The 15909-nt window shown below is 39.7% G+C and overlaps 1 protein-coding gene across 1 annotated transcript; it reads left to right on the forward strand.

Annotated features, from left to right (window-relative positions):
- The first annotated feature begins 891 nt into the window (after positions 1-891).
- Positions 892-12407, forward strand: LOC124270113. The gene is made up of 4 exons (XM_046705131.1): positions 892-951; positions 2146-4345; positions 4760-5995; positions 10187-12407. Exons 1-4 carry the CDS (start codon positions 892-894, stop codon positions 11353-11355), a joined length of 4665 nt encoding a protein of 1554 aa, XP_046561087.1. The 3' UTR covers positions 11356-12407.
- The last annotated feature ends 3502 nt before the right edge of the window (positions 12408-15909 follow it).

The raw sequence follows: 15909 nt of genomic DNA on the forward strand, positions 1-15909 counted from the left end.
ACGTATGATTCAGTGTTTAATTTCAGTATATCGCACATAACACATATCGCCACAAAAGTTGGCAAGAAGTTCATCTTGTGTCTGCATTAGATATAAAGATGTATTCGTCTTGACAACATGTACAGACAGAACAGAGCTGTAATGCACGATGCAGACATGTTGCTTGACCGTACCTGACCTTTGCGTCACGCTGTTCACAGACAATTTCAGTTTTTGCATTTATCAATTAAAAAAGGGGGAAATTCCGGCTAAAAATAATTTCTGATTAAATTAACTCATGTTTAGAAAGTCTTGTCATTTGGGTTTAGACTTTGAATGCTCATAATTACGCAGTAATGGAATTTTAATCTCATGAACGTAATATGAGTAGCTATACATTGGTTAAGTCTGAGTAATCCTGTGAAAACCTGTGCTCCTTCACTGTGTCACTGTTAGTTTGACACAGAGATTCTGACAGGCTTACATCAAGTACAGTGAAACTTGAGAACAATACAGTATATGTTGGGTTTTTCTGCGGTCTGAGGCAGCAGAATGTTGATACATACCTCAACAATATTGTGAGTTGTACCTTGCTATAAGTAATATGTTTGGTGTTGATTTGATCATGGATATTCAAAAACGTGTTGGTGTTTTGAGGAGGGAAACTCAGGGTTGTGACTTGCAGGCAGCAACAACCAGTGGTTTAGGAGGACATAAAAACAATTGAGAGGAATCCCAGAGTTACTTGGAATCTCTGGCATGAAATCGAGATATATCCTTGTCCGGCACCATCATTGTGGTATCTTAGTATTAAAACAATGTAGCTAAATTTGGAAAAAATTAGTTTGATGTGAGAAATGTCTTGTGTACAGTTATCCGTACTAAGGGTAATCAGAATAGCCGAATTAGACCATGGCGCCAATGGAGCTCTGCATATATAATGTCTTGAACACTGTACCAGTTATTGGAGGGGTAATAAGGTTCCTTTGTAATCAGAACAGCAGAATTAGATCATGGCGCCAAAGGTGCCTGGATACATTATCTTGAACACTATACCAGTTATTGGAAGGTAATAAGGTTCCTCTGTGCTGGTGTATAATAGACAGAATTCTCCTACTGTCTTGCCATGTGTGAATTCTGTAAAGAACTTCTGAGACATGATAGTGTTGTAGTTAAATAGTTCTATCACCTGTTGCCCCTTCTGTATATATTCCCCACAGCTGATTGCAGCCCAATGGCCCTCCGTGCCAGTATCCACGGTAACTTAACTGCAAGGTGTTCCATGTGTTGGATGCGTTCTCATGGTGATTCTAAAAGCATTGTGCTGTGACTTCCCTTTGATTATTTTCCATTAAAACAGACAAATATATATATGCTCTAATTATCTGCTCTTCAAAGAAAAGCCCTTGGTAGATTTTACCGACCTGGATTGACTTGGTCGCCTTTGGGAAATAACTTACAAAGAGATCAAAGGATACTGATGTCTTTCAGAATGTGTCAAACAAAGTATATTCAGGTAGACCCAGGTAGCTTCTAGAATCCACCTCATGGATGTCAAAATCTGTCTTTCAATGAGTACCCTATTAGGGCTGTAACGATGCATCGGACTATCGATGCATTGCAATTGTTGAGTCTCCGATAGCAATTAATCGATGGTAGAAACGAAAAACTATCGATGCATCAATAGTGTGTGTGACTATCAATAGTTTAGTAATTGACTACGGTTGATAAACGCAAAATACAGGAAGTACCAGGTTCGTTCACTTTGATTTAGAGTGTAGACTTGCAGCTCCATTGAGTTTATGTTTTAACTGGTTTACTTGATCCTGGTTTCAAGTGTCTTGTCAGTTATTAAAAGAGATTGAAACTACTTCAACTTGTTTTTATTTCATATAAACTATGCATTCATTTGGGAAATGACTTTAAATGAGACAATTCAAGGAGAGAAAAACTATATAGTTGGTCGCAATAGACCATCACTATCACAATAGTATGTTGCAATAGACTATCGCTATCGCGATAGTTGTTTGCCCCTATACCCTATGTACATTCTAGAATACAATATTTTTCTTGTGATAAGATTTGAAAATGTGACTGGGAAATATGTATGAATATCTTTAGTTGCTTTGTATGCTGTATGTTTAATTACTGATTGTCTTATTTCAGATACATGAGGTGGACAAAGGTGGCCTCCCTGAGTGGATCAACTACAACTCCTCTTCCCATTCACTGATTGGTGTTCCCAGGTCACATGACACAGGGGACACATACATAGAGGTGACGCGAAAGTGTGAAGATGCTACAGATCCCTGCCAGATTATATCCGATGTGTTCCGAATAACTGTAAAACATGCTGGTCTTGGAGCAACAGGATCACCCGTGCCATTACCAAGGCAATCCAATTCTGATGTCAACAATGCTGCCATATTGGATGCAAGTTCCCCATCATTGTCTTCATTAGATGAGCGTGGATGTGGAGATGAGGTTGTACTGGCTAGTCTAGTCCTGTGTGTGGCGATTGATGCACTTGATCTGCAGCAGAAGGTTACAATGTTGTCCAACATGGCTGACTTCCTGTCTCAGCCTGTGTGGAAGATGGCAGTGATGCCCTCTAGTGGTCATAAACTGCGAGCAGTTGAACGAGGATTCCAGATCCTCTCGGCTGGACCGGGACCTGGTGGAGACTGTGATCTGGAGAAGAACGTAGAACTGTCATGGAGGTTAACCTGCCCAACCGTGAGACATATGGGAGACTTTGTGAAGGTTCTAGAGCACAACCTCAATGTAGGGCGTATTGAGAATGAAGTGGGTCAACCAGTAGTGGGATGGTACGTGGCATCATCGGACTCGCTTCAGACCAGCAAGAAGCGGATACGGAGACAGCTGCCATACCGAACACCCGTCCCCACCCCAGTACTTCAGCCGGTCACACCAACAGTGGTATACCAAACTGTTCGAGTTAGTGAGGAGGCTTTACCCAGTCAGACAGGTTCTGGTGAAGAATCCCTGTATGTCTCTCAAGTTATGACAAGACATCCAGTGGTTGTTGAAGAGTCTCCTTCATTTATGTTTCCCAGTTCTAGTCTAGAAGCTATTCCAAGCTCTCGCCAAGTGGTGCTTGATGAAATCACACCCTCATCATCATTCTCAACATCTTCAAAAATGATGCCGATGTCTTCTGAATATGTTCAAATGGAAAAGGAATCAATGGAAATCAGTGGTGAATCGGACTCGTTAGAATCTAGTCAGGCTAGGGTTGTGCCATCTTCTCGGCCAGTATTGATACCTCAAGTCACAAGACTTCTGCCAGATTCTCTTGATTCTTCATTTTCTGGTTCAGGATCTTCTTATGTGGATGCCTGGCCATCTGTAGTAGATACAGGCCCTATCACAAGGACATATGACCTACCAGACTTCTCATCTGGCATTGTATTATCTGTAGAAACAATACCTTCAAGAAGTGTTGAAGTTCAAGCAACTCCATCTGAGGACATGTTCTATACCTCATCAGTCCTTCCTGTGGCACTGCCGATCCCGATAGTGCCAACCACCACAGACGTATCAGAGGAAGTGCATGTTTGGGAAACATCTGATGTTGTTCATCCTAAACTGAGTGAATATGAGCCATCTGTTACTGAGGTCAGACAGGAGCTGACATCTCCAGAGGCACTACCGATACCTCCAGTTGAATCAACAATATCAGAACCAGTGGGTGTCGGGGATACACCAGATGTTGTGCGACCAAAGAAGAGTGACTATGACTACAACTACTCGTTTACACAGGTGTCACAGAGGATGACAACTCTCTACACATCTGATTTGGAGATGCTGATGCCCTACACTTCTTCCTCAGTGGTGTATTCCTCCTCATCCACCTCTTCCTCCTCCTCAACCATGTCTTCTTCAAGTCCATACATCCTTTCATCATCCAGTCAGAACATTTATGCATCTTCATCAGAGTTTAGTGGCGACACGTCCATGTTCATCATCTCAGAACAACTGATCCCTGTGTCGTCCCGTGTCATCCAATCATCCAAGGAGTCAATGGAAACATACTTAACACAACTCTTTGTCCCGGCAACCAGAGAGATGTTAGCTTCAGTAGCATCAGGGGAGGAGTTGACTGTCAGTTCCGTTGTTCCCTTGATGTCGTCTGCAGTGTATATTCCAATGGGATCGGGGTCAGGGTCTGGATCAGGGTCCGGTTCTGGGGACAGCATCCCTAAAGAGTCCATCCCGTCAAGTGGGTATGCTTCAACAACAGTTGCAGGATCAGCTGAGGTCTCTGAGATGTCGGGATCGGGGGTGATGGGATCAGGAGACAATGTCACACGTGCAGTGGATCGTTCCACTACAGACATGACAGGTAATTATATATTTCTAGAGTAATTTACCATAGAGTGAGTGAGGTTTATGGGGGGCGAAAATGTGGGGATTCAAACTTTGGCCATCAGTATGATGAGCGAATGATTAACTTGACTTCTTGATCACATGTAAAAGATGTAGATAAACATCCACATCCCTTATCATGTTTATGACTCATGTGATTTAATTGCAAAGGAAGAGTTGTTATCAAAGTCTCTGTACAGTCAACAATCAGCATTGTTTAAAAATAAAATATATGAAATTGCATATGGTAGAAAAGGCACTGGCATCATTATCCAAACAGCTTACTTCAATCATTCACAGGTCACCTTCATGATCTCTGTTGCATTGTTATTTAACTTAACATGAATTTGCCCAGAGAAAAGACTATCAGTTTTCATTGTAAATGTTTCAGAAATCAACCATGCTCCATCTGTGGTGATCCCTCTGTCTGATCCGCTAAGAGTACCTTTGGGTATCTTCTGGGAGTTCCCCATCCCCAACGATGTCTTCTTTGATGAGGAGGATGGAGACGTGACTAACCTTGAGCTGTCCTTGACCTTCATGGATAGGCAGAGATTTCCCCCCGATTACTGGCTGCAGGTTGACAAGAACAGACGTGTGCTCACAGGACTTCTGCTGGTTAGTGATCTTGATGCCACAAACAATAAAATTCTTCTTGTGGCGACTGACTCGGGAGGACTCTCTGCAGATACAGTCATCCAGCTAGACTTGGAAACACCAGCAGCTGTACAACAGACACATAAATATGACATTGCCTTTTCAGTTGATTACGATGAGTTCATGAGAGAGAAAGAATCAAATCTGAAACGTCTTTTGGGTCGGATCAGCTCCTTCTTCGATGATGAAGACTCCAGCAACATCAGAGTGTTGGATCTACGCAGAGGGTCGCTGGTTCTCTCGTGGAACAACGTGACGCTGAATGGGTTAGAGTGCAACAACAACACCATCAGGAGAATGTTTACCAGGATCATGAGGAGGGGAGAAACGATTCGTTCAACATTCATCAAGCACATGCAGCCAGAGTTTAACCCCCTGTTTGTGGAGTATGAGTTGGTAGGAGCATGTGCTTACCCTCCTGTTGTCCCAGTTGTAGAGACATTCCAGACAGCAAAACCATATCAACCTGCATATGTGGATCCCAGGGGACCAGAACTCTTCCCATCATCAACGTCAATTGTCGGAGTGGTTCCTAGTGCTACTGATCATTTATACCATTCCGGTCAAGGCAGTGGACTCATGACTGAAGGAATGAATGTGTTTTCAAGCAGAATGGATGTTTCCTCAGTGTTCGGGAGTGGCGGTCTGTGGACAGTAGCAGTAGTTCCTCCAGGATCATCTGAGAGTGCGAAATACTTTGCTACCATCTCTCCTCATCTTGTTTCAACAATGGCTTCTTCGTCAGCTTTGATCCTTCCTCCAGATTTCCGTCCAGACTTTGTCACTGATCCTAGTGACACCAGAACAGAGTCCTCAACTGATGACAAGTCATTTACTTCTCCCACGACATCGTTCACAACAAGACGTAGACAGAAGATGACAACAGAGGAGATGACATCATCTGTCGAGCAGAAGACATTACCTTGGGTATCAGTAGAGCCCTGGACGCTCCCTGCTGTAACCACTGAAGGTAAGACCAGATCGTTCATGTTTTATATTTTAATGTGTTTGTTTATTTGTAATTTGCCTTTCACCTCTTCAAGAAATTCTGTAACTAGAAATGTATATAGTCAAAGTGTGTTTATTTGAATTTCAAGACCTACTTAGCATCTTCACCCAAATGAATGAATGAATGTACCTTTCACTTAGGTACCATAATATTTGTAAGGGATTTGTAAATGTTAAGGGGGCGGTGGGGTAGCCTAGTGGTTAAAGCGTTGGCTCGTCACGCCGAAGACCCGGGTTCGATTCCCCACATGGGCACAATGTGTGAAGCCCATTTGTGGTGTCCCCCGCCGTGATGTTGCTGGAATATTGCTAAAAGCTGCGTAAAACCAAACTCAGTCAGTCAGTCACTGTAAATGTTAAGGTCATTGGACTAATTTCTTTATAACTTAAATTTAAGCTATAGTGTAACCCTTCTTGATACTGTATCCTGTGTAGGTGGAATCCTGAGACAATATTCATCACTTACATGCTTAGTGCACCAACTTCTGATATAGCTTTGAATACTAATGAAAGTGTTAGGTCAGTTATATGTTAAAGTATTCAAACCAACTAGGCATTTCTGGATATACCCAGGATCTCTGTAAAGCATTAAAGCCAACTACCGGGTACATACTTCTGGTTCAAGTGATACCCAGAATCTGTGTAACACATTAGAACCAACTAAGACTTTCTGGTTCAAGTGATACCCAGAATCTGAGTTAAACATTAGAACCAACTAGGCATTTCTGGTTCAAGTAATACCTGACGTCTCTGCATCCACCTTGTGGGCGTTAATGACCATTTTTATGACATCTAATGGTGCTGCTGTATCATCTTGCTGGTGGAATCAGTACACTTAATGGTAGATTCATCCCCTGTAGGAGGAGAGTTGGTCATTACTGGCGTCACAAACTTACTGTGGATTTCAGGACATACTTGCTTTGGACTAGTTGACATGGAATATTACAGAAGTTGTTGTCAACAGAAAAGTGTTTCATTTCAACAGTTTTTGGATCAGAATGTCCATGATTTTATCATTATGTAGTTCATTTCAAAATGCCCATGGTTTTAACAGTACAGAATTTATACTTAAACATTCATGATTTTAAAAGTAGGTTATGCAATGAAATTTAATTTTTGTCAAAAGTACTTATGTTCTGAGTACAAGTGTAGCTATGATTTTATTTGAATTATGGTATATTCCAAAATTGTAAAGATTTTATCACCATATAGTATATCCCAAAATATTTAAACTGTACATTAACATGAAAATGAATAAACGAATAGATAAATATACTACCCATCAAAAGCTTAGACTCACCTAAAGCTCTCACTATATGGTATGTATATACCTATGGTTACATCGAAGATGAATTTCTCCACTAACTTGGGGGAACCAACTGCAAACCTTATGCAGATGAATTGCACGAGGATCATGCATCATATTGCTGAAAAGCGTTTGCAGATATCATGCATGTGAACAGCTACGTATGGGTGTAAAGGTTTGTTAAGAATTCGCCATTTTCACTGAGTTTCATCATTTTTGTAACTCATGACAATAATCTTTTCAACGTTACAAATTTGTTTTACAAAGCATCAGTTCAAGTGTAAACAGTTCCTTTAAACAGAATGGAACATTTTGCAAAGTCTAGTTTAGAACAGTTGACTGAAGTAAGTGGCTACATTTACACTAGAGAGTCTAAACTTTTGACGGGTAGTATATATGTGCATCTCCTGTTTACAAAAATTACCTAAACAAAACTTACAATTTAATCAAATAACTTTGATTACAGAAATTAAATGCATACCACAGCAGCGAGAATCATTGATAAAATATCCATTAGCTAGCACTGTTTGAAAACACTAAGTTCCTTTTGCACAAAGCCTGAACATCGTACCTACTGTTCTCCTCTGAAGGGCAATTAATTGCTCCTCCGGCAGTGGAAGTCAGCTTTTTATGATGCAGTTGCTGTAACATTGACGTTCTGTTGGAACTTATTATGGAAATGAGGTACCCGATACATGCTGCACACAACCAGATGTACGAGATGCTCAGAGGTCCTGTGTTATCGCTCCATCGACAGACACTGTGATAGAGTCACCACTCTTCGAAGAAAAAAACAAATACCTGTACCAATTATCTCCCCTTTTATCATCATGTAACCCGCTCAAGCATTCCCTGTCGAAATGAACTTGCAAACATGGCTGAATATTTGTGGATGATCTGATTTTGGGGGTCTTATTTGATGTTATCTGAAATTCGATATTATGGCAATCTGTGTGGTATTTCTAGGGGGTGAACTTGTTGACTTTTGTTGAGACAAATGAAGGATATTCGCCTCAGGATATTTTCACAGCTGAGGTTTTTTGTATACAGTAAGGTCATTGAGTAGTTTTACAGAAAATAGTATTCTGGTAAAATAGTATTCTGCGGCTATCATTGTTTTTAATGCATTCTTGTGCTCCTTTCTTCAAGGCAGTGTCACACATTGTACCCATGTGGGGAATTGAACCTAGGTCTTCAGCACGACAATGAACACTTTATCCACTAGGCTACCCAGGGGCCATTTTATTATGTAGGGATGCAGATGGCCCTGTTTGTCTAATTCGTCACTGTTTGCTGTGCAAGTCCCGGGCAAATAACCTATGATGCAATTGCTAAAACAGGTTTCAATCCTGGCTTGCTGCAGTTTTGTTCCTCAGCACAATACCATGTTTGTTGATTTCCCCGAGTATAAACATCTGGGACCTGTGTGACTTCAGGCCTTTCTCTCACACCAATCTGACATGTGGTGATTTAACTGTACACAAATAACTTAATTAGGCACCCCTTGTATTTTTGCAATGATAGGTTTTCAACATGTACATATAACTTGCTGTGGTGACCACGATGGAAAAACATGAGGGTTTTTTTTAACCCATATGATCCTTTTACTCATAAAAAATGACAAAATCATTAGAGTCCATGTTCATTTTATGATGATAATTGCTCATTTTGTTTTTAAAAAAAAGTGATTTTCGTACCAAACCGTGTCTGTACAAGTATGGCCCTGGAATGTTTAATGTTGAATTTATTGGTGAATGTGAATATTCAAAAGGTTATTTTGCGTGTCTTGCATGATTCAATGTCAATTCCGAGTGTAACCTCCATGTGACTGTATGACAGCCAGCACGCTCCTCCTCATACCCCCTCTCAGCCTCCTGATCCTCAGAAGGGCCAGTCTACCCCATTCCTCGTGTAAAGCAGCTTCTAAATGGGTCAGGTCCTATACAGGAGGATGGATCCCTTTGTTGCACACGACGACCAATCATGTCACAGATATGCTCCAAAGGGTTAAGATCGAGGCTCATTCAACTGTGAGATATGTCAGGGGGTGCTTAACTAAGTTCTTTGTGTATAGAACGCTGAGACTGAACTGACACACTTTACGACAGTCACAGACGTATGATTATTGCAAGAACAGACATGGCTACTGGTCCATTAGCCTGACACAAGTAAAAGAAGTCAAGTTGTGTTATCCTAAATATACCTATTTCACATACCGGTAACCACTAGCATCAAGTGAGCTGTAGTCTATTTTTGAAGTACCCAATTACATTTACCCCTGGACTGTTTTGTGGATTAGGCTGGGATCACTGGAACAGAGTTGAGTAAAAAGGGTCGAAACAGACAGAATGAATACATGTATTAGGAATGCATGTGCAGTCATTGCCGTAGGAATAAAAGTTGGATGTGATGAAAATGATAATGGGGCTACCCCACTCAAAGAGAAGGAATGCCACTTGAAGCAGTCTTGTAAAGGATTGGTTTCAGGACTTCTTACATAAATAGCTGTGATTGCACTCTCATAAACATGGTTAGGTTTGACCTTGGAGATGAAGACTGCCAACTAGAAGGATAATTTTGTTCCATCATCAGACTTGTTGAGTGTTCTTTCACCAAAGCTAGATAATAAGAAAATTTGAAAATTTGCATGCTTATTTGTTATTGAGATTGATAATAACCTTCTTTATTTCTGAAAACTCAAAAAAAATTGTAACTCAAACTTGTATAAATCATTGCCTATTCCATATTCCACACTATTTAAAAAAATATATATATATTAATTATGATTATTTTAAAAAGGTTTCTAAACTTACTTCCATTATGAACATATATTTTTGTTTGTTTCAGCTGTCGACCATTTTCCTTATTTGGAGAACCCTGTGGACTACATTCCCGCCCACCTTGGCAAATATTTGGAGTTCCCAATTCCAAGAGGTGTGTTCTACGATCGTGAAGATGGTGACACTCGAGCACTCCAGTTGTCCTTGACCTTGCTCAATGGGCAGACGTTACCCAAAGACTTCTGGTTGCAGCTGAATGCCAGGAAGCAGATTATCTCTGGTCTCCCACTTCTCGTTGACCTTGACATTAGCTATCATCTGATTACACTGGTTGCAACAGATTCTCATGGACAATCGGTTAAAGACGCCATCAAGCTGTACGTTAACTCATCCTCCTTCGTCAGATTCACCCACAAGTTCATCATGACGTTCAAGATGGACTTTGCAGCATTCATGAACGACAGAACCAACCTGAACAACCTCCTGAAACGCATCAGTTCCTACTTTGGTGACTCTTCCCCTGACAACATGGTTGTGATGGACGTCAGCATGGGTTCCTTAGTCCTGACCTGGAGTAACACGACTCTAAACGGCGACATCTGCAACAACAAGACCATCAACAAGCTGTACAGACGGATGGTCAGGAAGGGTAACAATATTCGACCAAGCTTTAACCGTCACCTGAGTCCAGACTATCAACTTCTTGACATCACCTACGAGCTGCAGGGAGCGTGTGTTTACAAGCCCACAACGTTTATCTCCCCTACCACTGAGGCCAGCACCACTGGTACAGGGCTTAGTATCTGGGCTCAAGTCGTTCTGCCAGTGATGATTGCCCTTCTGCTTCTGTTGTTAATCCTTCTGATCATCCTTCTGGTGAATAGGAGAAGGAAACGACAATCTGCTTTGCAGAATTCAGAAAAACCTGTGTTTACAAATGACCGAAATCCCATAATTTTCCCCGAGGAAATGGAAGGTGATGATATGGGGCTGAAACCAAAAAAGCCAATAGTTTTACCCAATGACAGAAACCAGTCAGCATCCCCTTCGCCAAGGACAACGTATTACTTCGAGGATGAGCCTCAGTCTGATCACGGTAGTAACTATGGGACAGGAAGTCGGACAGGGTCAGGTCGTCGACATCCCAAGTCACCTCCACCATATTACCAGCCTCATTCTGATCCGCCTCCGTACCGACTTCCTCCGCCCTACCTCAATAACTCATCAGATGTTTGATGGGAATGAATGTTGCCATGGTGATTTGATGTTTGTTGAATGAATACTTACACAGACAGATGTGTAGTCAAGATGTTTCTGGAGTTCATGATTGGACATAGCCTTTATGTTACCATGGTTACTGTTGTCTATTGTGTGTTGTTTGTTAAGGAATATGTTGAGTTTCTCTGACAGAGGTTTGTCGTCAGTGTCCGCTATCTTGACTGGACCGAACTGAATCTCCAGCCATTACAGACGCATACAGTCAAGGAGACTTGATACGAAGAGTGTGTCATTTTTTAGATTCCTGTTGGATACATTTTTCAAGAAACCGAAGATTCTGTCTGGTCTTTGCGATTCTTCGATCACTGCATATCTAGTCACTGATTAAATTATCGGAGATTGATGTGGAGTATACAAAATGACTATTTGTGCCTTCAACATCTGATCAGCTGGGAGACCAGTGCTATTGTACTCTATAGTATTTCGATGACATTTTTGTCTTCAGTTCATGAGAGTATTCTTGATTTCATCAGTATTGTTACATTCGTACAGTGAATGAGTTCTATATCAGATCAGTCCATCCAATGTACAATGTACATGTACATTGAAGCTGTTATTGTTATGGTGATATTTGTTATGTATACTACTCAAAAGAAGTTAGGGAATACCTGATTCTTTATTTCTGCAGTTCAGCTGTTATGAGATATGTTAGAGAACACAGAATTCTTTCTTATTTTCTCTCATACCCGACAAATTAAATATAATAGTACGAAAGAATTGTGTGTTAATGTCTTGAGTAGTATATATGTGGCCAAGCTGACAGTCCAATATATACGCAGACTTCAAAATTCATTCTTGTTTAGCTAGCCTTAGACTACCAAATTATACTGAGGACATATAAAGATCCAATTTAATTTCAAAGCATGTGGATAGTTTAAACTGGTGTATTATCATCTAAAGGTATTGTGAATAGTATTGTTCCGTCCATGGAGTATTCATGTGTTTAACAGGGCTACAGATAAGGGCCGTATCGGCGTATGTACGGATAAAAAATATGCACGATACGGTAGGAAATAATTTAGAAACAGTAGCAGATACGCACCACAGCAGTGGTGTATGGTCTTAGAATCATTTACAGACGTATTTATCTGGAAAAAGTATTGTTTTATTGTTTTTTACCTGTTTACACAAGAGTAGCAATGTTGTGGTGCATATATGAAACGAAACACAAGATCACATACTCCATTAAATTCAATTCAGTACTCTAAAGGTTTTCCAGTACTCCTATATTTAAAAAATAAGGAGTACGTACTCCTGATGTTGAAAAATTATCTGGAGTCCTGGTTAAACTATTTCAAGGGTTCATGTTCACAAAGCAACAGTAGTGAGTGAGTTTTGTTTTACGCCTCACACAGCAGTATTCCAGCTATATGGCGGCAGTCTGTAAATAAGCCAGTCTGGACCAGACAATCTAGTGATCAACAGCATGAGCATTGAGCAACAGTTGTACTACAACAATTTAAACTCACTCGTTCCCAGGACACGAAGGCTGACAAAGCAACATGCTACAACATTTTAACTCCATTTCCTTCCTGACGAACCCGTTTATGTCTATTACTCATTTTGGATTCAAAACGTCCGGGAATTTGGTCTGTGAGTAACTCATGATACGAGTTCCATTTATAGAGTACAGAGAATTATAACTGCTAAATACCTTTGATCATGCTCTATTATTCTGTCAAAAGGCATTTTCTTTTTGTCCATAATGGCTAGACTGGGGAACTTGGCATCTATGTCCTACTGGTGACATCATACTTTGTTCACATCATTGGGATTTTAGTGTGTATTTTGTTGCAAGTCCTTCATAAATGTGATGTAAATATTTGAACATCAATGCTAAAATCTACATGTCGGGTCAGGTATGGTACAATTGCACTACTTGTAATTTCTGACTATTCAGTAGCTCGTATCACAGCTTAATACCACTTCTAGTACTACAGTTGCTTTGTACATGGGCCTCTTCTATACTGCTCAAAAGAAGTTAAGAACACCAGATTTTTCATATGATTACAGTCAGTCCGTTGTGGACAGTAACTTCTTCTGAGTAGTATATATTATCATGCAAGATCTCTATTACACCACATACAATGTATCACTCAGCTATACTCTGATCAGAGTCCATGGGAGTTATGGCTCCGTATCAACCGTGTGTTACATCATACATATTTCAGGGCAGGCACATTTTTATGAAGTGTTATTTTTATTCCACTTTTAGCAATATTCCATCAATACCATGGTGAAAAAAACTGAAAAATGAGCTTCACACATGTAGCCCATTTTTTTAATTGAACCAGGGCCAATGCAAGAGCAAGCGCTTAAACATCTGCCCCATTTTCCTTCAATAGCAGCTGGCAATTAGTGTTTAGTGTACCACTGTTTTCATACTTGTGGCAATTCTAGGAGTGACTTTGGCAAACATTTTGAGCCAAAAAAGTAGTTTTTAGTGTGAATACCACTTTCAGTTCAAGATTTTGTGATGGTGCCGAAATTAGGAATACAGTCCAGGGTCCTGCCGTTAACTGAAATGAATTTGGATCTCCAAAATCAATAGATATTAAAACATATGGACACCAAAACAATCCTTGAATTCCAAGTGATTACATAGGGCCAGCTCCATTTCACCTTAATGATTTTAACAGAAGAGTGCCAACGCTTTGCCAAATGGAACCAACAATCAGGATAACATTCTATGTACGAGCACAGTACCAAAGTTGGATATCTGATATTTTACTTTTAACCTTTAATATTGTATATTTGATACTATTTACTTTGTACTTATTTTATTGACTGTTCAGCATGTTTATATATTTCATTACAATGAATGAAAGATTCTGTTTTTTTTCTTGGTTAATGGAATATGATTTTATGTGTGCTTCATTCACTGTCTCCCCATGCCATGCTTTTTACAGAATTTGTGGTTTAGTTGAAAGTTTTAGAATAATTTTATTTATCGTTCCTATTTGCAAGTTATATCTGCTGACAACATACAATATGAGTTTCAGAACAATTATTCTCCAAAACTCTATTATTTTAGCGCTGGTCTATCTTTTTACTCTTGTTATATTAATGAACTTAATGATCACTATGAGTGAATGAGTGAGTTTTACACCGCAGTCAGCAATATTCCAGCTATATGGCAGCTGTCGGTAAATAATCGAGTCTGAACCAGACAACCCAGTGATCAACAGCATGAGCATCGATCTACGTACATTGTAGTTGGGATACGATGACATGTAAAAGTCAGCGAGCCTGACCACCCGATCCCGTTAGTCGCCTCTTACAAGCATGGGTTGCTGAAGATCAATTCTAACCCGGATCTTCACGGGTCAATGAATTTAATTATCACTAATAGTAATGATTCCTTACCTTAGTTAGGTAATATCGTCTAGTCACCTGTCAAGGTCACATTCAGATATTGTGATTTGCATTGGACATTTAGTCGGGTAGGATGTCTCATTTTAATCAACTTTTTTTTCTTTTTTCTTTTTTGTCAGCAGATATAACAGAACCATCATGTCCAGCCTTCTAAGTCAGTACCTATGTAAATATACACTTTCTTAAATTTGCTTTGTCTAGTCAATACCTTGCTCAATTTGTAATCTTTGTGTAGGTTGTAAAATATTTTGAATTCCGATTTGGGTGTTTTTGTGAAGTTATTCTTTATATATTTATGGACGAACTGAAGAACATCTTGAAATTCAAGCAAATGTCTGTTGTTCAAGGTGAAATCCAGATAAACCGATTACAATGCAAAGAATCTGATATCTGAATTAAGATAAGAATATGTGATGTTTGATAAAATAAGTATTCAGAGGTGGCCATATTGGCCTACGAAGTGGCTGCATTCATGAATATTATCCCATGTTTGTACAGTATTGCACTGTCGTAAGACAAGGGTGTTCTGTATGTATATTTTGTGTTTGTGTTGTATATTGTCTCAGGCAGTTTGTTTCAACAACTTGGTTTATGGATTCTCTGAAATCTAAATTAACATGCTGTTTTTATCTTCCTGAAAACTGTTTCAACAAACTTCAGTAGGGACCTACCATTAAATATGAAGGGGTAGGGGTGTCGACATGGCAAGTATTGCTGTCAAATAGGAACTGAACATTTCTCTTTCTTTCTTATCACATAAACTACAAGAAATCCATTTTTTCCTCCATTTTTGGGTCCCATTATTTTTTGGAAAATATTAATTAAAAATAAAATTCCAGGGTCATGATCCATAGAATATCAAATGGTTGGTCCCTAGTGAATAAAAAACCCGTAATCATTGCTGTAGGAAGGGAGGTAACTCTTTGACATTAAAGCACAATCATTTCAAAAGAATAATTTAAAGAAAAATATTTAAGAGATCTCATGAAAAATGGAAATAGAATTTCAGTTACATTTCCTTTTTTAAAAATCTGTATCTGTAATCCAAGAACTATTTACAAATGCCTAACTTCTATATCCCTTTATATCTTTGTCTTCCTGCTTCTCCCCAGCTGCCATTATGTGTAAGAAATGACA

Source organism: Haliotis rubra, unplaced genomic scaffold, assembly GCF_003918875.1.
Source record: "Haliotis rubra isolate DU_JTF1 unplaced genomic scaffold, ASM391887v1 Scf15, whole genome shotgun sequence".
Lineage (NCBI taxonomy): Eukaryota > Metazoa > Mollusca > Gastropoda > Lepetellida > Haliotidae > Haliotis > Haliotis rubra.

Excerpts from the sequence above, each read along its gene's own strand:
- LOC124270113 (XM_046705131.1), top strand. The coding sequence starts at position 892 with ATGGCGCCAATGGAGCTCTGCATATATAATGTCTTGAACACTGTACCA. Across the intron at positions 4,346-4,759 it reads TTCCACTACAGACATGACAG|AAATCAACCATGCTCCATCT; the intron begins GTAATTATATAT and ends TAAATGTTTCAG. Across the intron at positions 5,996-10,186 it reads CCCTGCTGTAACCACTGAAG|CTGTCGACCATTTTCCTTAT; the intron begins GTAAGACCAGAT and ends TGTTTGTTTCAG.